The sequence below is a fragment of the Hemicordylus capensis genome, chromosome 3, assembly GCF_027244095.1.
Source record: "Hemicordylus capensis ecotype Gifberg chromosome 3, rHemCap1.1.pri, whole genome shotgun sequence".
NCBI classification, from domain to species: domain Eukaryota; kingdom Metazoa; phylum Chordata; class Lepidosauria; order Squamata; family Cordylidae; genus Hemicordylus; species Hemicordylus capensis.
The window spans coordinates 112,641,007-112,666,872 of NC_069659.1; the positions used below are offsets into that span (position 1 = coordinate 112,641,007).

The 25,866-nt window shown below is 41.2% G+C and overlaps 1 protein-coding gene across 9 annotated transcripts in view; it reads right to left on the bottom strand.

Moving 5' to 3' along the window:
- Positions 1–25,866, bottom strand: part of CNKSR2 (connector enhancer of kinase suppressor of Ras 2) — a 299,886-nt gene that overhangs the window by 160,055 nt on the left and 113,965 nt on the right. For 8 of the 9 annotated variants that reach the window (XR_008318957.1, XR_008318956.1, XM_053306535.1 and 5 more), the window contains 2 exons: positions 13,080–13,199; positions 3,099–3,158 (listed from right to left, as the gene is read on the bottom strand). Coding sequence is in view for 7 of the 9 variants with exons in the window: in XM_053306535.1 (XP_053162510.1) it covers positions 3,099–3,158; positions 13,080–13,199 (180 nt within the window). In the remaining 2 variants the exon portion in view is untranslated. The remainder of the gene's footprint in view (positions 1–3,098; positions 3,159–13,079; positions 13,200–25,866) is intronic. The other variant, XM_053306536.1, reaches the window with a different exon arrangement.

Sequence of the window (25,866 nt, forward strand, 5' to 3'; positions counted from 1 at the left end):
GGTAGTATCATCGGTTTTTGGTATGAATTGTAGTTAGTTAATCATGTGAATTTTAGTTGATTAGTGAACAGGTGTTCTCAAACTTGGGTCCCCAGTTGGGATGTGCAAGACCCATTTGTGCAGCCGCCAGTGGGGTGGAGGAGCAATTCCCTTAAAACACAGGTAAGGAGCTCCTTACCTGCTCGTCCGGGCCCTGCTGCTTTTCCACTGGTGACACCTGCTCTCCAAACAGCCATACAAGGCCGTGACTCTGTTCCCTGCAGCCTCCATGCAGCACTGCAGTCACATGTGGCCATTTGGAGAGTGGGGTAAGCAGGTAAGGAACTCTTTACGTGCCTTTTAAAGAAACTGCTCCCTGCCCCATTCAGCTAGCTCAAATGCCAGTGCCCAAGCTGATTTGGCACTTCCCAGAGGAGGCGCCGAACCAGCTCATGCACATCCCTAGTCTCCAAGTGTTATTGGACTACTGCTTCTATTATGGATATTTATCTGCTTTTGGCCATTGTGACTGGGCATGATGGTGTTGTAGTCTAACAACATTTGGGGACCCAAGTTTGAGAACCCCTCGATTAGTAAATGAAATTTGCATACATTTCCACATAACTGAATGATTCTTCAATCATTCTGAAGAAAAAGTACACTTGGAGGTTTTATATTATGTATCAAAGTACTGCAGCAAACACAATCTTGGAAGAGGCATTCCATCCTGTGTGAAAGAAAAGGGTCAAGATGGCACCTCCTACCCATAGATTTGTAAGTACTATTTTAAAAACTGGATGCTTGATTAATCAGTGTATCCTTTTAATTAAGCAAAAATCAATTGAACGTTGTGGCTCTAAAAAAATGCTATTTCTACATCTGTCTCAGAAATGGCAAAAACTAACTATCGATAATTCTGATCCATGTTGTCTGTTAACATGAAGCCATTTACTGAGAATAGTACCACCGACCTCCGATGGTTTGAGTACTGCTTAGGATTCCAGCAATTATGAAGATAGCAACCAACAGAGGTTACTAGATTTTAAGAGCAGAATGCAAAATATCTTTTTCTTGTCATACTCCCTACATGCTTCTCCATATGAACATAAGAAACTGTCTTATACTGAACCAGATAATGCTCCACCTAGGTCAACAGTGGCTCTCAAAGGTTCCAGGCAGGAGTTTTCCCAGCCTTACCTGGAAATGCCAGGAATTGAACCAGGGATCTTTTTCATGAAAAGCATGTCACTGAGTTATGGACACAGGATTGTCCCTGTCCTTTTTGAAAACAGCAACACTATTTCAAAAATGTATGTGAACAATATTTAACTTTCTATCTTTATTCTTTATCTTTATTTCTATAGCAAAATCCCAGCAGTCAGTACATAATGCATATAAAAGACACAGAAGGAGTACAAGTAGCTGAGAAAAGCTAAGACTAATCCCAAGGCTTTTGGTGTACTTCTGTGCAGAATGCTTCACATAATCGTTGTGGCAGAAGTAAATCTGTGTTTGATTGTGCAAGGGCAGTTCAGCATTACAGTAAACAGATTTTTGTTAGCTACAAGCAGAATACTGGAATTGCAGTGAAGCAGTGTTGTGTCAAACTAGGATTGGGGAGATTTGGATTAAATCTGAGTCCTCTCAGTCATAGTCTACTGAGTGACCTTGGCCAGTCGCACTCTCTCAGCCTAACCTACTTCACAGGGCTGTTGGGATGAAATTGGAAGAAGAAAACTATGTTCACTGCCCTGAGCTCATCTGATGGATGGCAGGATAAAAATGTGAAATAATAATAATAAAAATAAGACATTAGATTGCAAGCTCTAGAATCACAGTGAATGGCACCTATTAAAGCCACACAAGAAAGGAAATACTACACTGTGTGTCTAAACTTGACTTAGCTATTACAGAATAACCACAGCCAAAATTTATTAAAGGGGAAAGTTATGTAGTAATAGGTCTCTGTTCTTATTTTTTAAGAACACAGCAACAACAGCACCAATCTATGGAACCCCTTTAAAATGTTTATTGTCAATCTTTTGTTACCAAAACATGTGCAGATATATTACAAACAAGCAAATTATGATGATAGAATTCAATTCCCTTTTAAAATGACAACAGTATTTGTAAAGACCTTTACTGATCTTTATGGATGATTTAAGATCACTGTACTGATATAGATTACAGTTCAAAATAGTTGTGTACATGGGAGACTATTCATTTCAACTATTTAATCAGAAAACAACAAGCAAAACTGCGGTGGTCTAATCTGATTTGACACCTGGCTGTTCCAATTAGAGCTATTTAACACTTTCCCGAGTTTTATGATGATAGAGAGCTTTGGTTTGTTTCTTACACTGAAAACAAAAGCTTTCACTCTGCTTTTCTGGCATATGAGAAATGAGAAGAGGGAAAGAAGCACACAAGACCACAACTCCTTTAGTTTCTTTCAAATAGGCTTAACCCATTAGCGTTACATCTGAACTACACACAGTTTTACTCTGTGTGCAGGGAGCTGAATGTCTACAAAGAAGAGAAAGTCCACGCATGTATTCTTGGGTCACTCTAAGGAGCAATATAATTACCAAGGCATCCTTAAAGTAAGCTTCTATTCCTGGAGTCAAATTTAAAGGTGGGAAATCATTTCCAGAATCACTAATAAGACCAAAAATTCTAAACAGAAAGGTAAAAAAGAAAAAAAATCTATATGAATTACAGAATAGCATGGATGTGATAGGTATTTATCAACAATGATGTATTTATTTTAAGTTTATATTCAGTAGAAAAATAAATTTGTTAAGCTGGAAAAGGGTTTTATTGCACCACAGCAAACTCTAGCACAAAATACAATGCATATTAAAAACGTTTAACTATAATTCACAACAAAATATGAAAGTAAAGCTGTTATTTCCTACAAAAACAAACAAAAGCTAACTTTCTCATTAATCCAATACTGGCCTTTTCAAGCTTTCCTCCCCGCGTGCACCCTTCCTCCCCCGAACATGCTGTTGATTATTGCAGTCAATACACACGAACGCAAGCAAAGGGGGCAGCATAATCCAAAGTTAAGGTCAAAAATGTTCAGGACCTCAGCAAACTAGATTAACAATACTTACATTTTCTGTTGTTCCAGTAATTACATGGAGACCATCATATGTTGATTTAATGTACATACCCTAAGAAAAAGACATCATGGGAAAGAATTTGTAAAGTTTTTGCAAACTATTACCATCCAGTATATACTTCCCAACTTCCAAAATCTTTCTAACTCGACTGATTATTTGAATACTATTGATACATCTCCCTATGAATACCACTCTACATAAATAAAAACAGTGGCTGACATCCACATCAAGTTACTTAATACTACTACTCAGGAGTTACTCAAGAGGACTAATTAATTTCAACAGGATTTCTTTTAAGTAATTTGGTCAGAATGTCAGCTAGTGTTTATGCTAGAAGAACACGCAGGGTTGATATACACAAGACAGCCATCACATCTAAGCTACTTTTGATTATCTGGTATGGCGGCTTTCTCAAGGTACAACCCATTTGTGTAAAATGACTCCTCATGTAGATTATAGGATTATTCACAAAACTAAAAATGTTAGAAAAACAAGATCTGTTGCGACTTCTGTGATGAATAAACTGAGAAAACCTCATCCTTATCAGTGAACTCCCTAGCTGCGGCATTACAATCACTAAACACAATCCACAGAGCGGGGTCAGAGGCAAATCCAGAGTTGGACTGAATCAGAGCACATGCACTTCTCAGAAGTATCTTACTTGACTTCAAAGGAAAAAAATAAAGCGACAATACCAATGAGCTTACTATGATTTATTTGAGATGGCGTGCTAAGAGCAAAGTCTACAGAGGGGAAAAATCACCCTTTAAAACCATTTCAATAATATATGATCTAAAATGGTCCATATATGTCCCTGTATATGATAAACAGTATAACCAAAAGGCATTTGGCTTAAAATACATTTTAAATGTGCTTTCATTATAATACAGGTGTATAAAAAAAGGAAAGGTAACTACAGAGTGGAGAACTATAAAAGTCACCAATTAAATCAGCAATTCAATTAATTCAGCAATTCAGCAAAACTTGAAGCTTATACTTGATAACTAGAGGAAATAAGATATTTTAACATATACTATTTTGCAGATGGATTTGATTTATGTACATAGTTTTTATATATCAATTTGTACACATAGGATCACCACTGAAGTTCAATGAAGTAAAGTTTCACAAAGAAAAATAAAATATCTATCTTATCTTACATACATGTACTGTTACTTCTAACACCTGAGTTATATTTATGACCACCGTTATGAATACTTGCATGTTTCATAAGATAGACTGAAAAATAAACAAGTCCTATTGTACTGTTATTTCCAACTTATATCACACAAAACAGACTTTGCATATAAGCCTCAGCATGACTACTGGAAAAGATTATAATTGGACCTACCATTCAGAACTTTTACAAGACCCCCTATGATTTTAAAGATAACAGATCTCCCTCTTCCTCCAGCTTGCTTTGATTTGGACCTGAATCAGCCACTGAGCTGGTTTCAAACTGAAGTAAACTGGTCTGAACTGGCCCACTTTGATTTAGATCTGAACTGACCTCTGAAGTTTTGTGCAGCCCTAACTACAAGCATTACTAGGGAAAAAGCATGATTCTAATTCAATTCAACAATTTGAATGGGATGTTCTTGTTTGTTTTAAATAGGATAAATATATTTTCTCTGGAAACTTTCGAATTTGGAAATTCAGAGGCAGGGCCACTTTGTATCTGTGCAGGAACTTTAATACTGGAGATTTCCCCCTTAATTTTTTGTTTGTTTTAAGGCAGAATGGGAAGAAAACTGCAGGGATGGTAGCCCTTTCAGAGCATATGATGCTGGACAAATTTCAAGTGAATAGGTATTTATGTGCAGACACACATACGTTTGAGGTTTCTGTGCTCAGCCTTACTAGTAGTAGGACAGTCCTATTTCTTTTCTAGAACACCCATTTGAAAGATCATCAGGGACCAGAATGAAATTTAAAGCAGCCACTCTACATCTTGAATGAATGAAGTAAAGTATAGTGTGTTAAGTGAGAAACCGCTCTCTATAAAAGGCAAATCAAATACTTGTGTAGCATTTTCCGGCCACCTTTCACTTCACCACATCCAGGTTATAGAGAGACTGAAAGACAGTAGATGCTTATGTCCCCACGCAGCTTTTAATCTATTAAGACATGATGGAGTGTAATAATTTATTTCTCTCTGCCACCAACAAAAAAATCAAACACAAAAGCTAGATTTCTTTCCCAGATAAAAGATATTTGGTGACAGGATGCACAATCACTGTTGATGGTAGCGACCCCCTGGAGCTGCTGTACAGCTTCAAAGGCAGCCTGAAAGTATAGCAATGGAGTTCCTGTGGAATGCTTAGAAACTCATCCTAGGCAGCAGCACAATGCTCCTATCATAGTTTCCAATGGAAGGAGCACCACTGTACCATTAGGCTGCCTTTGAAGTTGCACAGCAACTCTGGCAGAGTGTGTACATCATACTGTGCGCATATGATGCACACATAATGCACCCACAAGGTACCCTCACTGTGCATATGTTGGTCAATCTACGGAGAACCACACATCACCCACTGTGTTCAGAATACAACATAAGCATGGCAGATCTAACTTCCTGTTTGGTCAGGGCCGCAAGATGGCAGGCAAGGAGGAGGTAATATCAAATGCCATATACACTCTTAGACCCTCATTACTTTTTTGGTACTGACAACCTCTTCTATAGGGCAGAATTGGGTTTTATTGCTGTTATTAAAAATATCCTATCATGTCAAAGCATAGCCAGTCCTAAAAAATCAGGGAGATCATGATGATCCCCTTAGGCAGAAGATTTTAGTTACAAGGTGGCAAATTATCAGTTGTTATATCTTTTGCTGGGTGGAGAGAGGATGTGGCTGTACTTCAGGGGATGGGGCCGTAGTTCATTCGTAGAGTTCCTGCTTAGCAAGTTGAAGGCCCAAGGTTTAATCCCTGCCATCTCCAGACAGAGCTAAAAAAAACAATTCCTTCCTGGAGAGTCACTGCCATTCAGGGTAAACAATGCTGAGTTAGATGGATCAATGGTTTGACTCATTAGATGGCAGCTTCCTCTCTTCCTACAGAGTATCAATTGGGGGGGAAAGCGAGGTCTTTGCTAAATAGTAAATTTCAGAAAAGGAATCTTGTTCTAACCATTTTCCATAGCTATCACTCATTCATCTTGTTCTTTTTACTTTATTATTCCTCCTACTTGCTGCACAATCTGAATTCTGGTAGCCCAAGTGGGGGGAAAACGTCATTTTACTCTGTAATTATATGGGGTTGCAGAATGTTTTTCAGAACATTTGCAGAAGAACACTGTGCATGTTTCTTGCATGAAGGGCTAGAATTTAGATATACGTAGGTTTCTCAATAGCAACTCGCCATCCTTTTCATGTTAAAGTTATTTCAATTTCCTATAGCCATAATAAAGAGATAATTTACAATGTTGATCTGTGTTACAGTAAAATATTGGTTAAAATTAGAGGACCAACTGCTGCTGCTGTTTGAGGCAATGCATATAAACAAAGCAAGATACAGAGAGCTCAATCCAAGGAAAATATGAAAACCAGCATCATTGAAGATACTATGTGTCTCTTTTTGAAGTAATAACAGAAACACACATTCCTTTTTAGGTACTGGTATCAAATGCAAATTTTCTCCCACCCTTCTGGGCCACTGACATATTGCTGTTTCACAAATCTGAAGGTAAGGAGAACAAAAATATCAAGCAAGCAAGTTCACTCCGCTGGGGGTGGAGGGAAGCACTAACACATTTACTAAGGAAATGGAAGGAACAGGTGAGAGGATGACACTGTAGAAGATCTTCCTTGAAACGCACAGATCTATTGCATTTACTTATATTAATAGTGCAATCCTATGCAGGCCTATTCAGAAGTAAGCTGCAGTGAGCTAAATATTACTTATTCCCAAGTAAGTGTATATTGGACTACAGTCTAGAAGGATAAAAATTTGTAAAACAAATTGCATTTGTTCAGTAAAAATGTCAAACCATTAAGAGTGTTACAGCATATCACAATGCAATTGGGTTACTTTTTAAAATAAATAGTGTTTTAATGAATGAAAGACATTTAATATTTTTATAGCTATGATACAAACTTTATAGGTTGGATCTGGAAGAAAGTATGCATAGGTGTGACAGGGCATGATTCCTACCAACTTCTCCCTCCATCAACCTCCTGTGCCATATCTTTCTATATAATTATTTCTCTGAGCCACCCACCATGGGGATGTGTGTTTTCAGGGCGGAACTCTCGTGTGGAACTCTCATGACACGCTGAGAGAGTTCCCAGCAAAGACGGGAGCAAGGACGGAAAAACTGGGACCCAATTGGGAAGGAGCCACACGAGGGAAGTGGCAGGCCTGGACGCAATGGGGAGGCAGTGGCAGCAGCAATGGGGAGGCAGCAGCAGGTCCGGCTGCGGTGGCGAGGCAGTAGTGGTTTCGGGCCAGGCTGCAGTGGAGAGGTGGTGGCAGGGTGAGGAGGCAGCTGGGCTGCCAGGAAGAGGAGATGGCCCAGGAGGGGCCGGGCTGGCTTTAAAGCCGGTCAGAAACCGCAGGCGGGGGAGGGGAGGACCAGCCTAGGCGGGGTGATGGGGAAGGGGAGAGGACCAGACCAGGCAGGAAATGCCAGCCCCAAATACTGCACAGATGTTCTGTGCAGGGTCACAAACTATTTCTGATGGGATCACACTTTCGAGGGAAGCACTGGAGTGCAGCATGGAGGGATAGAGAAAACCCATCACAAGTGTTCTGCAAGCAGTATTCTGGGTTCAATTTCTCCCCCCACCCCCATTATAAATTAAGTAACTGAAAAAATTAAAACTTGTTGCAAGAAACTGGGACAGATATTTGAACAGGTGTTCTGAGTAAACAGGAAGTCATGAAGTATTTACTTATGTAGTGTAAGGAAAAAAACAAACCTCCTTCTGAGAATAAGGAATACTAAATTTCAACTTTCATTAATACAGATCTCTAATATTCCAATGCAATTACCGTTCTGCAAAAATGTGAAGAATTGGAGAACCCAGTTCTTCTGTCTGTAACAAACTATGAGTAACATCACAAAGTGAACAAGGAACGTGCATGCTTCAGTTTGAGTACCATTTTGAATGGATTCTATACAATTTAATAATAGAGAGTCACTAATTCAGCCATAATTTACAAGTCTGAAGGCAATTTTTTATGAAATATTTTAATGCACTTTATATATAAATAACATTCCAGGCACTAAACCATTTCATATTACAATGAAACATACTTAGTATATGTACAATTTTTATAGCACAGGACTGAACGGTCTACAAATTAAAAGGAAAAGAGGCATCAAATTTTTCTATTGTGAAACAAAATCTTCCCTTTCAGTTTAATACTTGAATGGGGGGGAAATCATGTGAAACTGTATTTCAAGTCTCCACAACAAAATGAGAAACTGAATGAAGTAATCAATATTTATTCCAAGAGTGCTATATTATTTTTGAAATCTTCAATGAACATCTCAAAATGCAGATCATAAAATATTTCAATAAAAACATGAAAAATTAAACTTATAATTGCAATTACACTGGGGAAGATCCAACAAGTACACACAACACACTGATGCTGGTGGCAGTGTGAATAAGTCTGGAACCAAGTTGTATAAATGATACAAAAAAATATAAGAAATCAACAGTATGTACTGGTAATGGCTTTTTTTCTCTTCCTGTGAAATGCTGCAATAAAATTAGTTCTAATCATTCTAATTTAATAACAGCAACAGAAATTGAAATAGCCAGTGTGGAAAACCCCAGATATACCAACATTAGTTAACGTTCTCAACATTATGATGTTGAGAAGCAGAAAAGCTAATTATACTGACAAATGTGGTGAAAGGAAAGAGAGGGATATAGTGCCTTGAAATCTAGATCAAGTTTGCTGAGATTGAAGTGTACACAATTCTGACATATAGCTTAAGGACAAAGATACATCGGCTTGGATCCAAAGGTGCCATGCACTAAGACCTTCAGAAAGCTAGGGAATCAGGGATGTTAACTGCAATATAATCCGCTTAATCGAGCAACCAAATATTGTCTCAATCTTCAACGTTCCTTTTGAGATACTGTTGCAGAATAAATCATTACTTTGAGACTTCAGAGTCACCGGGCTGATGATACTTGATGCCTAGAACGAATTAGCTCTACTTCTGACTCTAGTGTCTACTAGGACTAAACTTAAGTTGAAGATATGACCAATTATTTTCTTGACATCTTTCAAGAATAGATTGTGTCTAGCTAATATGATTATATTTTTCAATTACATTTAATGACGTGATTATTTGTTATGTAACTGTAGAGCCAGGCATGTGTACTTTTCTTGATCTCTACTCTGAGATCCAAAAATATACTGATGGCTGGTTGTTTCGCATTTTCTTGGATCCTTCCTTGAAAAATCCCCTCAAGGTTTCATCTTTTTTTGTCCTTCTGTTCTGAATATTTAATGAGACTTCTGAGTATCATTGTGCATAGACCCAAAATGAGATCTTATCAACAGGATGACAGAAGTTGTGCTCTGCTTTCTCTCTCATTTATACCTGCCCAATGGAAGGTACTGAAAGCCAAGTACAAGTTGCATATAAATGTTGAATCCAGACAAAAACAGACATAATGATGCTTGCAGGCTCTATGACCTAAAGGAAGTAGGGACAAAATGTCCAGGGGATTTAGAATTCCCTGTTCACTTAGGCCCACACAAGCACCATAATAGCTATAGTGAAGTAGACACAATTCGACCCTAACCCTAAACTGCTGTACTGTATTAAAATATTATTTTTAAGCACTGTTGCGACCCATCTACGTGGCTGAGCAGGCAACAAACTGAAATGAAAAGGCATATAGGTATCAGCAAAACCAGTCATATTCACATATCTAGAATCTAAATGGCAAAAAGAAAACATTAAGTTATGAGCAAACTACTGATGCAAATCTCCCCTGCCATAGAACTAACTTTCACATCTCAACCCAGCTGGAAACCCCCTGCAAACTGACCATATAAAGAACCTTGAAACTTTTAAATACTTACATTTCTTAAAATTCTGCAGACTATTTTATCCCAGACTTTGAGAACAGCACATGAATGCCTCGTACATATCCCCACAAGCATGTATACTGTGCAAAGTTATCCATTATGACATATTTAAAATATATATATACATGTATCACAAATGATGCACTAAATTAATAAAGCCCAACATCCTGCCAATTTTGATATTAATTAAAAGTATACAGCATTATACTGTATTATATTTTTCACATATTAAGAAGTTCAAAAGGAAAAAAGTATGTGTTAAGTGATAAGCGGCCTGCTCATTTCCCACCCTTCTCCTTCTCTTCCTACTTTTATCACCCATACTTCAAATCATTCTTTTTGAAAGAGCTGTTCACAAGAAAAATTCAGCTTTATTCTCATTCCTCATTTCTAGTCTTCTTGTTCCTCTAAGGTTTACACTTGTAACTCTCTCCTTAGCTATTTAAGAAGTTTTATCTTTGTTGCCTCTGTCTTCTTTGCCATTAATTGTCTTCTTTATAATCTATTTCCCCTTTGCTGTTAGAATTATCATTTTGGCAACAGTAAGGATGCAGACCACATAACTTTAACTCAAAAGTCTATGGGATGTTTGGTTAGACATTACCTCTGATTACAGTTCCTACATGAGAAATGTTGAAAGATCTTATAAAAATAATCTAATATATTCATAACGAGATACTTGATGAATTATCAATTTATACCGTTATACTACTCATTACCACTGACATCAGTGACATTACTATGAGTAATGTTCATAAATGTAGTGTCTGAAACATTTTCCCCCAATGATAGATACATAAAATATTTTGTATAACTTGTAACAGCTCTCTGCTTCAGAGAACTTAAGAATAATGCATCTCACAAAATAGGTAGCACTCAGTCCTGCTCTAGAGAGCTTACGATCTACAAGATACAGCACAAGAGACCAAACTCAAATACATTAGTTATATGTTACTTTGAAAATATAATGAATGTGCCAGGCATCTATTAAAGTTCATAAAATTCAGCAATTGGCTCATTGTACCATTATACTGTACAGTACAAACACATCTTGAATAACCAGCTTCATGTACCAGCACCATCTAAACAAAAAACAGAGGCTTGAAACAGGGAAAATAAAACACAGTTTTGATCAGTCCTTAAGAGGTACTTCCAGAAGAAATGAACTATAAAAGGAGAGCTAGATTTGGAAAGGATTATGAATACCCACTGCAACCATGAAACACCATTTGCAGCTAGATTATAAAATGACGTGTGAGATGGAAGAAACAACAGACAATGGTACAGAAAATGTCCTTTTACTTGCAATGGTGGTACTAATACAAAATTACTAGTGAAGGGCTATACAGTATAGCAGAAGGGCAGGTTAGGGCAGGGTTGAGCATAACAAGGTTAGATAAATCTAGGGAATACTTAAATGAGGTCAAACCATTAAAGGAATTCTTATACATAATGTAAAATAAATCAATTCCCTGATTTTATTAATTTTTCATTATAAACACACAAGATAGAAAAGTGAAAGGAACCCAGGAAACAAGAACAACTCTTTTAAAACTGCAGATAAATTGATGGAATTTATTAATTGATGGAATTCCAACTTTTGGGAAAGCAAAGAATTAATAATATCATCAGTAGATCCAGGATAGAGCAACACCAGTGTTCTCTTTAGCATCACTGTTTCGATAATAAAAGTAGCTTTTTAAAAATAAATTAACCAGGATTATTTTCTAAATTATATAAACTGAATGGAAGTCCCTGAAAGTTAGGACATTTTTCAGGAACTCTACACTAATCCTTTATAGCCAGTTATACAGTGCAAAAGTTCTACAATTAAAATTAAGATGCGAGTCCTGAAAACATTAATTTGGATCAGGGTAATCCAAGTTTTTTGTATGCATAAGGCAAGGTGCAAATTGCCCTCCTGCTCCCCTTTAAACATTTAGAATGGATGGAGACTGGGGAGATGATTTTGCTTATTAACAGCCTCTTCTCACCCCTGGACCATCTCTCAAGAATTCCAAGGGGTCTGGGCAATGAGCAGAAACTTCAAGCAAATAGCTATCTCTATTTAACCTGCATTCCAAAGCCCTGAGAGACAGATCTGAACCTTGCAATATTTCGCATGAGGGGGGAAGGCTGCCTTCTCTGCACAGTGCCTTTGTGAAGTCTTTTGGCAAGGGCTAGATCTGGAGCTCACTTTCCAACCCTTGCAAGGCTTTGCAATGGTGTTGCACCGAGAGGGAGGAAGGGATACCACCAGTCTCCCTTCACCATGCAGCATCTTCTCAAAAGGTTTACCAGGGCTAGACTAGGAGGTCCCAAAATGACCTTTACAAGCCCTTTGAGAGCAAAGAAAGCCACCTTCCTCCTGCCTAGTGGCTGTGGCAGTACTTTTAAAAAGCAGAGGGCGGGTAAGTTGGAACAGGTTGAACTGATTGCCTGACTTTGTCTGATTAGCAGGGGGATCTTCGATTCGGAAGATGTTCCATTGACTTCACTGAAACTGTTTTTTGACTGTCTCTAAAAGCAATATGATAGACATGAAATGTCCCTAAATTTGCTTACAAGCAAACTAACCTCTCCTCTAGATTTTACTGGATGTCTTCCATAAATTATAAGATTGTTATCTGTCAAGGATATTACAAAGTGGATTCAAAATTTATACCAGCTCCAGGCTAAATCAAACAAGAATTCTACATTACTCAAGAGGCAGCTTTAACTGGTACTATCCCCACCATGACCCTGAGAATTGTATACAATAGTTATTGATATACTATGTCCACTGTGCTGTATGTAGATGCCAGGAAATCATATCTACAATAGAAGGACTACATATGCCAAATATTGATCTTATTAAGAAAATTCATCTCTTTCATCCTGGACAACAGTTTTCATTAACTGTGTAGATCTTACCAGCCCTTCACTTGGTTTGATGTTTGCTAGCTGGATCACTTCCAGGTGAGCAGATTGAGAGACAAGAGGATCAGATGAGAGTGAGATTATATGATCGCAGACACCAGAAAGGGTCTTACACTAGAAACAAACAAACAAACAAAAAAGCAAGATTAAAAGTTGGGGTTTGATAAATAATCAAGACACTATATAAAGCAATGAACAACAATGGTCACATATAACCTTTAAAATACCATCATTTCTTATATAAACATCCAGATTAAAACCCAGCACACTCCCTCTAAGAGTGCTATTCAATTAAATTCTTCATAGAATAGGTTCAGAAAGGTATAGTCTTATTAACACCTTAAAAAAAATCTGATTACACAAAAGGTATCTTTTTCTTATTACACAAAAATCACACAAGTCATCCAACTGAGCAACCTTTCCACTATACTAAGAATATTTTTTAATCTTTTAAGATCCATTCATAAGTATCAACTGTGCAAGGATCGATTTTTTTTTTTTTACTGCAACATGCTCAGAGATATGCTTTCATGATCCTTTCTCTGTAGAAACAGAGGAAACATGAGAAGGAATGTATGCTTCCTCTCCTGTCAATGTGAGGGGAAATGAACAAAACTGTTAGAGCTCACCCTATGGACGATTCTGCAACTAGCCTAGTCATATATAATTCCCAATTCTGTACCTAGTCTAGACACATGCAATATGTGATGGATTATCATGAAGAACTCTTATTTCTCAGTCAAGATACTGCTTGAAAGCTGTTGGCAAACTACTGTTTACAATAAAAAGCATAAATCATTAGGAAGGGAGTGAGATAGGTTTGTATTGATCCAAAGAAATAATTTTTAATTACTCAGTCTACTCTTATAAGTAATAAGAGTACTTGTTATGCTAATAAACACAGATTATTTATATGCATACTCAAACATCTTCTAGCCTTTTCATTCTTCCAGAAGACTTAGTGGATTGTTTTATTAGAACATCTGTTATTTACCCTTTTGTCAAGCACATACTCAGAAGCAAAGTCATGCACCCACAGTGGGCATCTTCAAACCACTTGCTGTGGAATAATTCAATCTCCTTTAATGGGACTACCAAGTGGTTTTGAAAATTTCACCCCCAAGGTCTCCCCTTATGTTGAATAGTACATCTGCAGAAGTCTGGTTGTTACTATATAAAAAAGAAATGCCTTTAGCATATGGTTCAGTCGATTATACAATCTACTTTCTTCATCCGAAGTAGTTAAAAATCTGATGCATGCTGTTATTAAGAACCATTTGCACAGCAGCATGAAAGTATCTCCTGTACCAGTCAGAAGCTAATATTACTGCAGAACAGTATTAACTCCAGGGTCCAGTATTAACTCCTTACTGGGAACAATTTGGATTCCTATACTTCAATTATGACTATCCCATGTTTTGGGGATATTTTGTTTTACTTTCTTCCAATCTATGAAGTTTGCCCTATTCTACAATTTCATCTCTTGCTCTTTCATATATCAGCACACCTATCTGCACAGCATGGTTTTCTTAAGATGCAGACACAGTGCTGGCGCAAGGGGTTGTGGTGCCCTTGGCCAAAATATGTTCCTGCACCCTTGTTTTTAAAATGCATGTGCAAAGCACATGCACTGCTGGGCCCCGCCCCAGTATTTGATGTCAGATGCCTGGGCGGGGCCAATACTAGGGATGGGGCCCACCAGCCTTTCAGCAATTCCCAGTCAGTGGTTCATGGAATCGCTAAGCTAGTGGCTATCCTGACCTCTTGCAGCAGTGCACTTCAGTCAGTGCATGATAAATTATGGAAATTGATTATGTCCTGAATGAAGAAGCATTTTCACATCCTTGAAATAAGCCTGTAGGTTAGGATCAAGTACTGCTATTTTAATTAAAAAATCACAGTCAAAAATAAAACTTGCAGCCATGCTATCATGCAACTACTGAGTAGGACTCTATAGTAACACTGACATCTAATCAAGAAGATAGTGATTAGCCAGGGAAAGCTACCAATACCGTATTTACTCAAATACAGGACAACTCTGAATCTAAGACAAACTCCTTAAAAATAGAAGTTAAATACAAGTCATACCCCTATTTACCCAAAAGGAAGAGGATTCTGAACATGAAAGAACTTGGGGGTGGGACTAGTTTTGCATTTAGGTAAATACAGTAAGTTTTGTCCTGAGGAAGATTTGAATCTGGTTTTCCCAAGTCCAACACTCCTAAGGCCTACACTGCACTGGTGGTATTCATAGCTCAATATGCCAACAACTTTACAAAAAGCAGAACTGCATATAACCACTGGCTGTTTGTCTATGGTAAGGAAGGATTTCCCCAAGGGACTAGGAAAGGAAATTATTAATGTTTCTTCTTAGGCCAGGGGTTCTCAAACTTGGATCCTCAGATGGTGTTGGGCTGTAACTCCCATCATCCCTAGCTACAACAGCTAGGGAAGATGGGAGTTATCATCCAACAACATCTGGTGACCAAAGTTTGAGAACCCCTGCCTTAGTCCACTGATGTACCACAAATGGCTAAATAGTGCTGTCCTGTGCATCTCTACTCAAAAATAAGTCCCCCCTTGGCACAGAATGTACCCCCCCCCCAAACAAGGGTGCTGAGCTATCATCCTAAACACAAACAGGCCAATTTGTGGTCACATCCACAAGGTTAACAAAAAAGCATGTCATGCTTTTTTAAAATTTAAAATGAATGCATGTACTGTATTAATCAGGCTTAAAAGATCACCAGTTGAGTCCCTAACATTAGAGGGTTTTAGTGAAACAGGAACCAACCTTAATCCCAAATCAGAACTTTAAAAAAGAAGAATATATAATCACATGCATAAATATGTTTACTTTGTTCTTTAAATACCTCTGCTCCCATTATTTAAAAACACAACTTACACGCACCTTCACTCTCTGCCGCCCTGTTCCCTCCTTGGTTGGAAGTGCCGGCTCAACCCATTGGCCAAAATGGCACCAGCTAGTGGCAACGAGAGTTAATGGGCACCGCCACTGAAGGGGGAGGATGACAGGCTGGGAAATCAATATTTATAAGGGGAGGGGGAAACCAGCAAGGTGGGTTGGTGCTTCCCCTTGTAAAACCTACAACCTTTCATTCCAAAAAAAGCAGCAAAACGTCGCCTCTAGGCTGCTTGAGAGCATGCACCATTTTCCGCTCATTTTTCCTGCTTCTTCAGCTTCCTGATGGAAGTGACCAAGCCAATTGTTTGTTAAATTGGCCTGTGTGGTAAGGAGAGAGAAGCAGGCATGTGCTTTCTTTCCCCAGCCCACTATCCTCCTTCTTCATTAACCCTCATCGCCCCTGGCTGGCGCCATTTTGGCCAATGGGTTGAGCTGGCCCTGTGCAGACAGTTCAGAATTACAGTTAAGAATGATTTTATTATTGATTTATTATATTTTTATACAGCCTGATATGTACATCTCTAGGTGGTGCACAACATTTAACAATATAAAAAGTCACAGATGCTTCGATGGCTTCAACAATAAGTGGATTTGAGCACCAGTTTCTGTACATTCTCAATCCAGTCAAGGCTGACTAAGTGCTTATTATAGTTTAATTTCTGCACATTGGTTGACCTTACTTCTGCAAGGGAGAATTGCTCATCTATGTCAGTAGGAATGTTCCCACCTTTATCAGTTCAATTGTATACCCACTCTGCTCTGGCTGTTTCTATAATTTCTGTAACAACTCTGTGATAGTGGATAGCATTGTTAGGACAGATTTGGATGTATTATGGAAATCCTGAACTTTTCCAAAATTTATTCAGATTTGTGCAGAATACTGCTTTTCTTATGTATGGAATTTAAATAGAGCAAATGATGGTTTACTGAAGTTCCAGGGAGCAACTAGATAAATGTGATATTGTGAGTACAGTTCAGTTGATCCTGGGTTTGCCAAGTTCAAGCTAGAACAGATAGCGCTTAGAATATATAAGGTCAACTTGTCATGGAAATCCAGGAGTTCCTGGACAATTACTGAACAATTATATCTCCAGCAAGCTCTTTATATCTCACATACTGAATGTTCAATTGCAAATGGTTGTATCCCTATGGGTGCAGTTGATTTCCCCATTTGTATTTAGAAGTTTGTCCCTTTAGAGTTGCTGTAGTCTGGCCCCCGAGACTAGATTTTCCACTATAATGAGGTAAAATAAATATAAAATAATCATTATATATTTTATTTATTTAAAATAAAATATATAATAAAGTAAAAAAGAAAGGCAGGTAAAGAACATACCTGCCAGCATGAGAGCCAGCGTGGTGTAGTGGTTAGAGTGCTGGATTAGGATCGGGAAGACCTGAGTACAAATCCCCATTCAGCCATGATACTAGCTGGGTGACTCTGGGCCAGTCACTTCTCTCTCAACCTAACCTACTTCACAGGGTTGTTGTGAAAGAGAAATTCAAGTATGTAGTACACCGCTCTGGGCTCCTTGGAGGAAGAGCGGGATATAAATGTAATAATAATAATAATAACAACAACATGATGTAATAAACAGGTTATTCTGGTAAGAACTAATCTGTCTACTCTTCTTTCACTATAATCTTTATTTATAATTACAATCCTCACAAGTTAGCCCACTTTAGCCTTAAATGTTCACACATCTGCCATCTTGAATTGAGGTGGATGAGAGCTGGTCCAGGAAGGAGAGCTGAATTGTCCCCTTTGTGAAGCATGAGTTGTCCCCTTTGCTAAGCAGTGTCCCCTGGCTGAATCTGAATGGGAAACTACATGTGAGCACAGTAAGAAATTCCTCTTAGGGGACGGGGCCTCTCTAGGAAGAGCACCTGTGTGCTTGCATGCAGAAGGTTCCAAGTTCCCTCTCTGGCATCCCCAGATAGGTCTGAGAGAGACTCCAGCCTGCAGTCTTGGAGAAGCCACTGTCAGTCTGTGTAGACAATACTGAGCTAGATGGACCAATGGTCTGACTCGGTATATGGCAGCTGCCTATGTACACTGATGAGGTGTCCCTATATGCCATTCACTACAACTGTACCTAATTTGGTTCAAATCAGTTAGGTAGTCCACGAGTTAGCTCACTTGTACCTCAACCAGTCACATGCCCGCCATCTTGAATCGGGGTGGATAACATCATTACAAACTATGACACTGAGGTGTCCCTATGTGTCTCTCAATACAATTGTACCAAATTTGGTTCAAATTGGTTAAATGGTCCACAAGTTAGCCCACTTGAGCTTCAAACATTCATGCATCCACCAACTTGAATAATAGTGGATGACATCATTACAAACTATATCACTGAGGTATCCCTATGTGTCCCCGCAAATTACCAAATTTGGTCCAAATCAGTTCCCATGTGCACTTCAAATGTTCAAATTGGTTAGGTGGTCCACAAGCTAGCCCACTAGAGCCTCAAGCACTAATATGTCTGACAACTTGAATTGGGGTGGATGACATCATCATTAGCTACAGCCTTGAGCCATCCCTATGTGTCCCTACAGCTGTAGCAAATTTGGTTCAAATAGGTTAGACGGTCCCCAAATTAGCCTACTTGTGCCTCAAAGATTTATGCATCCGCCATCTTATTAAACTGGGGTGGATGACATCATTACAAACTACACCATTGGGGTGTCCTTACAAATGTAACCAATTTGGTTCATATTGGTCCAGGCATTGCAAAGTTGATAGGGACACACAGAGAGAATGCCAGGTGACTTACAAGCTCACTTCCCTTAAGGAAAGTAGGCTAAAAACTAAGTTTTATGTTTCAGATCCAAACTTAGTGTGTCCTTCTTGCCAGGCAAAAGTTACACAATGAATTGGCAATGAGATTAAAGAACCACAAGAGACAGCATTCAGCTGTTCATGCATATTTACAGGCTCTCTGACACTTCTGTCTCAATTTGTTGCTAATGTCCCTGAGGAGTTTTCAAGGGCCTACTTCCTACTGCCAAATGTTACTGGCTTTCTGTACAGACCTATTAAGAGATATCATGTATTTTCCCCTGTCCTGTATATCTTGCTGACACATTACCAAGCAATTCTGAGTGACAGTATAAGCATTATATTTTATCAAACTATCCACTTCTTAGGCTCAGAAATTCAACTCTCTGAGCTGTGCTCAGGATCTTAAAAGTATCCAGTTAGGCTTAGAAGTTTCCATTTAGGTTTCACCATACATTCCGTTCCCACTTTCTGTATGTCTGCTAGGGATGTACATTTATTCTTGCAATGAATGGAGCCCAAGCCCAAAGGAGTCTGCTTTTGAAGTCCCCATTCCTTCTGGATTTTTAAAAGATAAAATCATTATTGAAGGAGAAGCTGCAGAATTTATCTGGGCATTTTAGGACATTTTTATCAGTCAGGAAAATTATTCTAATATCGTATTGTAAACCTTTGACATCTTTCTTCACTATGCAGGATTCCGGATGAGCCAACCCAAGAATCTCAAAATGTGGACCTGATTTTCAATCAGCAGTGACATTCCTGGCTCCATGAATCTTACTGGAGCCAATAAGATGACAGCTGATTGTTTATCTAATTTGAACATTAGAACAGTAGAAGAGCCTTGCTGGATTAGGTTCAAGGCCTATCTAATCCAACATCCTCTTTTCACAGTGGCCTACCAGATGCCTCTGGGAAGCCCACAAGCAGGAGATGAAAGCATGCCCCATTTCCTGCTGTTGCTCCCCTGCAACTTCCAAGAATGTCACTCATTCTAAAAGCCATTATTTCAAAATAGCTTTTCTTCAATTTTCCCCACTATTCCGTTCCCTCTGGGCAGAAGAATTTCTTCACTATTGTTCCTTTTTCTGGGCCTTCATAGCACTACCTTGCACAGCGTAGACTGACTTCCTAGTACAGGATGGTAAATGCTCTCTGTCAAAATAAGAGCATCTCCATCTTGGTTTGCTTTTAGGAAGACCCTCAAGACATGCCTGTTCTCTCAGGCTTTCAACTGAAATTAATTTAAAACGATTTAATTGTTTTTTTCCTATGAAATTGTTCTAACTTTTCTATTCTGTGAAATTGTTTTGCTTTTACCCCATTTTATATTTGTTTTAAATTGTGTACACCGCTTAGGAGGTACACTTATATCAGGCAGTATATAAATATGATAAATAAATAAATAAAATTTGATAAGTATGACAGACTTGGTATGACAACTCCTAGGTCTGGAATGTTACAATTAAAGGCTACTAGCTGAACCCGCACAGAGCATCTGTGCGGAAGCTCACTTCCTTTTTGGGGTTAGTTGGGAGAATTTGTTTGGCTGGTCCTCCCACAGCTCTGTCGCTCGCGCTGTCACTCTCCCCGGCGCGCCTCTCTCGCTCGCGCTGTCGCTCTCCCCGGCGCGCCTCTCTCGCTCGCGCTGTCGCTCTCCCCGGCGCGCCTCTCTCGCTCGCGCTGTCGCTCTCCCCCGCGCGCCTCTCTCGCTCGCGCTGTCGCTCTCCCCCGCGCGCCTCTCTCGCTCGCGCTGTCGCTCTCCCCCGCGTGCCTCTCTCGCTCGCTCTGTCTCCCCCTCCCCGCGTGCCTCTCTCGCTCGCTCTGTCTCCCCCTCCCCGCATGCCTCTCTTGTTCGCTCTGTCTCCCCCCCACGCCTCTCTCGCTCTGTCTCTCTCCCCCGCGCGCCTCTCGCTCGCGCCTCTCGCTCGCTCTGTCTCCCCCTCCCTGCATGCCTCTCTCGCTCGTGCTCTCCCCCGCGCCTCTCTCACTTACGCTCTCTCCCCCCGCGCCTCTCGCTCGCTCTGTCTCCCCCTCCCCGCGCGCCTCTCTCGCTCGCTCTGTCTCCCCCTCCCCGCGTGCCTCCCTCGCTCGCTCTGTCTCCCCCTCCCCGCGTGCCTCCCTCGCTCGGTCTCCCCCCCACGCCTCTCTCGCTCTGTCTCTCCCCCCATGCGCCTCTCTCGCTTGCTCTGTCTCTCCCCTGCGCGCCTCTCTTGTTCGCTCAGTCTCCCCCCACACCTCTCTCGCTCTCTGTCTCTCCCCCCATGCGCCTCTCTCGCTTGCTCTGTCTCTCCCCCGCGCGCCTCTCTCACTCGCTCTGTCTCCCCCGCCACCTGCCTCTCTCAATCGCTAGAGTCTGCGGCCACCACCGGTCACCAGGCCAGGCCCGCCAGCGTGGGCCAGCCAATTCTCCTACTCCCCCCCCCCAAGCCTTCTGCCTCAGTCCCCTCCCCCCAATCCTTCTGCCCCAGCTTGCTCCCTCCTCCGTTTCCAGCTCTTTCTTTCTCTTTTTCTCTCTCTGATTCGTGCTCCCACCCCCACCCCCACCTCCGCTTGTTAGCCTGCTTGTGTTTTCCCTGCTGGCTGTTGCCTCATCCTCCTTCCTCCAGTCCCTGGTGTTGGGCCGCCAAGCCTTCAGCCAGCTCCTTCCTGCAGCCCTCCCTCTAGAGAGCATCTTCCGAAGCGGCCAACTGTTTGTCTCTGCCCAGCCAGGCTCCCCCGCTTTCTCTCCCCTCAGCTTCCCCCCTCCCTTCTGCCCCAGTCTGTTCAGTTCTCCTCTCCACTTGCCCGCTTTCCTTCCTTTCCTTTCCTCTCCAAATGGCCACTTCCCTACGCGGCTGCCCAGCCAATCCGGCACCTCCACCGCCCAGCCAATTCGCTGGGTTGCTGGGACGCATCCCCACAGAGGCACGTCTACGAGAATTAATATAATAGATAACTAGTTCAAAAAGAATAGATGTGAAAGAAAGGGAGGAACAGTAGCATTATTTGTTAAAAATTGGTACACCTCCACAGAAACAAAAGCAAGTGAGCATGGTAGCCCAATAGATAAAGAAATTAAAAAAAAACATTTTTGGAGTCTACTATAAGCTGCCATACAATATGGCTATTGCTGGTATCTATCTTACGTTTCTTTTTTAGACTATGAGCCCTTTGGGGACAGTAAGCCTTAATTAATTAATTAATTTTGATCTATGTAAACCACTTTGGGGACTTTTGTTGAAAAGCAGTATATCTGTCATATTCGTATGTGGATGATGCTTTCTGGAAACAAATTACAGATGTTCCAAGGAAGGAAGAATTAACAGTTATGCGGGGGTTTCAACTACCTTTATCTGTTTGGAGACAAACTCTGCTAAGCAAATTCCCTAGCAAATTCCCAACATGCCTTGCAGACAACTTTCTCTTATAGAAGGTGGAGGGAAGCAACAAGGGGAATGGCTATCCTGGACATGGTACTAACCAAAGGAGTTGGACACGGAGGTTGAAAAAGTGGGAACTCTGGGGTAAAGTGAACATGTAATGCTGAAATTTTTTTGTTATGGAAAGCAAAGGTGTGCATAATCAACCATGTGCCTTAGATTTCAGGAAAGTTTATATTAATAAGCTCAGGGAAATAACAGATTGGATTCCAGGAATAAGTAAGCTAATGGAGAAAGGAACCCGAAATGAGTGAGAGTTCCAAAAGGAATTACAAATCGTTCCAAGTAAAATTTTAAAAAGAGAGACATCTTTTAAAAGGCACTGTGGTGGTACAAACAGCATAGTTATGAGCTGAAAAGAAAAAAATGTTTGGCTGTTTGCTTCATGGAATAAGTTTTCTAGTTCATAAGAGCACTGCTGGATCAGGTCAAAGTCTATCTAATTCAGCACTCTGTTCCCACAGTGACCAACAGTTGCCTCTGGGAAACCTGCAAGCTGGAGATAAAGGCATACCCCCTGTCCCACTTGCTCCTTTGCAACTGGAATTCAGAGGCATCCTTTGGGAGGGAGCACATAGCCATCAAGACTAGTAGTCAGTGATAGAGCTGTCCACCATGAATTTGTCTAACAAGCTACCTAAGCTAGTGGCCATCAAGAGAGAAAATCTGCATATTCTTTATCTGCTGCTTGTTGAGCTTTAAAAATTTCCCACCTTCAGCACACCCCTTGGATGCCTGTTATTTGAAAAGCAGTGAATAACTGAAATGCCCTTTTCTGACTTTATATGGCATTTTAACACAAAGTCTTACTCATATTCAATACACTTCTTGCATTACTCTTGCTTTTTTTTTAGCAGCCAGAGAGAACTTGATGAGGAATGAAACTTGCCATGCTGAACTCAAATGCCCACCTCACATCTGCAGAAGTCAGCTGAGTGGTAGGGGTGGGACAGACTCTCTTCAGGATATTAGATCAGCCACTCCTAGTTCAGTAAGGATGCCGGCCATGGATAAGTTCATTTTTTTAAGCCCTGTGGAGCTGACCTCACTGGCCACTACAAGAATTGCTGTATCCGAAGGTTCCCATGCAAAGAACAGTTCTGGAAGGAAAAAGAAGGTGGTGGCACCATATGGGGACGGGGAGAAGAGATGACCCTCAGATGCCTCACAGGTAACTTTATTTGGCCCAAAACATTTCAGAAAGGTCATTTTTCAAAGGGCACTAGAACATAAACTATACAGATTCCTTGCTAAAATATTTAAGAATGTGATATAATGTTCAAACCTGACTAGTTTGTCTATTTTTGTAAAACTGTGTGCTAGTGCAGGGGTATCAAACTCAATTGGGTGGTGGGCATGATTTGTGCCTGATGCACCTCTGGGAGGCCACACATAACCTTGCACTCACTTTGTACCACCTTCTGTCTTCTTCCTCATCCTCCCTCCCACTCTCGTCCTTTCTTCCTCCCTCCCTTGTCCTGCCACAAGCCAGCTGAATGCACTGCATTTAAAATAGAATACTAGCTGAACCCGCACAGAGCATCTGTGTGGTAGTTTACTTACTTTTTGGAGTTTTATTTTTTGGTGGGCAGGTCAGATGCTGGGGAATGAAACAGTACTCCCCCCCCCGCCTCATTGTCTCCCCTTCATCCCCTCTCTCTTGCCCCATTGTTTCACCTTCCACCCCTCTCTCTTGCTCCATTGTTTCACCTTCCACCCTCTCTCTTGCCCCATTGTTTCACCTTCCATTCCTCCCTCTTGCCCCAGTGTCTCCCCTTCCATCCCCCCACCTCTTGCCCCAGTGTTGTCCTTTAAAGCCCCCAGGATTTGTTTCTTTGGGGGGGGGTATTTTTTGGTGGGCAGGTCAGATGCTGGGGAATGACACAGTACTTTAGCCCCCATACCTCTTGCCCCATTGTCTCGCCTTCCACCCCTCCCTCTTGCCTCAGTGTCTCCCCTTCCATCCTCCCCACCTCTTGCCCCAGTGTTGGCCCTAGAAGTCCCTGTTGAGTGTTGAGTGTGGCTACTGTTGGCCCCTCCCCCCCACCCTCAGTACATTTTGTGGGGGGTAGGGGTAAGTCATGATTGTTTTTCCTTACAGTCTGGCTCTCCATAGCTTTGTCCCCCCCGCCAGCCCTTCAGTCCCCCTGCCCACCTGTTACTCTACCATGGTCCTTTTTTCTTTGTCAATCTTTACATCAAGTCCCTCAGTCTCCATCTCTACTGTGCAGGTACTGTGGCAGATACAGTGAGCAGCCAACCGTTGTTTAACTGCTCCCTTTTACCCCACTCCTGCCAAATGTCTCCAGCGTCACGTGTCCCCCTATTGGCTCCCTCTCGCGACCCCCTCCCTCTCTCTCTGCACTCTGCCCATGGGCTCTTCCTCGGGTCGGCCCAGGCCCAGCCTCTCCTTGCTGCGGCCGTAGCACAGCCTCTCCGCCGCCTCAGCATTGCCGGGTCTCGCAGCTTGCGTCCATGGCTCTGGCTGGTGAGTCTATTTCACCCAGCCCCGCTGCCTCTGGCCTCCAGGGCCGGGCCCGCCGCTATCGCTTGCCTGGGTGCACCTTAGCCAATCAGGCACCTCCACCGCCCAGCCAATCAGCTGGGTGCCGGGATGCACATTCTAAGGCACACCCAGGAGAATTAATATAATAGATGCTCAGGGAAAATGTACATGATTTTTTAAAAAATGCTGAATATCATACTTCCCTGAACCAAGTTTTGCTTGGTTATAGTTTTTGCTTAAAACTATATAATCCTGCCACGGAAATTTTTAGATCAGAATATGCTCAGAGGAATTTTTATTGTATTTTTGTATAATTTTTTAACGTAACCATAATATTTTAACTGTTATTTGTTCCCAATAGGTTTTTAACAACTTAGACCAATAATTTCAAAACATCATGCCCCAAGAAAAGCAGAACCCAGCATCCTCCATCCCTTATCCTCCACTTATTTCTTCTTCCTCCTTCTTTCTCTCTCACTCCCCCTCCTCCTGCCTCACCAAGAGAAAAACCACCTTGTGACTTTATCTTCTTTCCTCCTCCCTCTTTCTTTATCCTCTACAGCATTTCACAGGCTGAAAAGCCCACCATGAGGGAGAAGCCCATCATGAGGGAGAAGGAGAGTGGTGGTAGAGGAAGGAAGGAATTCACACTTTCCCTCCAGCACACATCATGGGGCGTGGCGGGGGGGGGGGGGCAGAATTTGGCCAGCTAGCCAGCAAATAACAGATGTGCCGCCTCTTCACACACAGTATTGGGTGGGTGGGGGAGCGACAGCAGCTTGTCCCAGGGCTGCTGCCTTTACGAGGGCTGGTCAGGTGAGCTCAGCAGGACAGCATTTTGACACCCGGGTTCTAGTCAGGGTTGATAAAAATAACAGACCTGTTCAGTCCTATTCTGCAGGTGTTGTACATCACACACACAGAGTCAAGCCCTTGCCCCTCTCTTTATATCTCTAAAATTGCAAAGACATTAGACCCATTCTCATGTTATGTTCAACACTTGTACAACGAGTGTACAGTGTACACAGATACAGTCATTCACATGTTACGTTGAATGCAGATACAGCAGTATACTTCGTGTCTGTACCATGCACTTCTGGAGCCTATAACCCGGTGAACCCAGGTACAGTAATTCACACCAA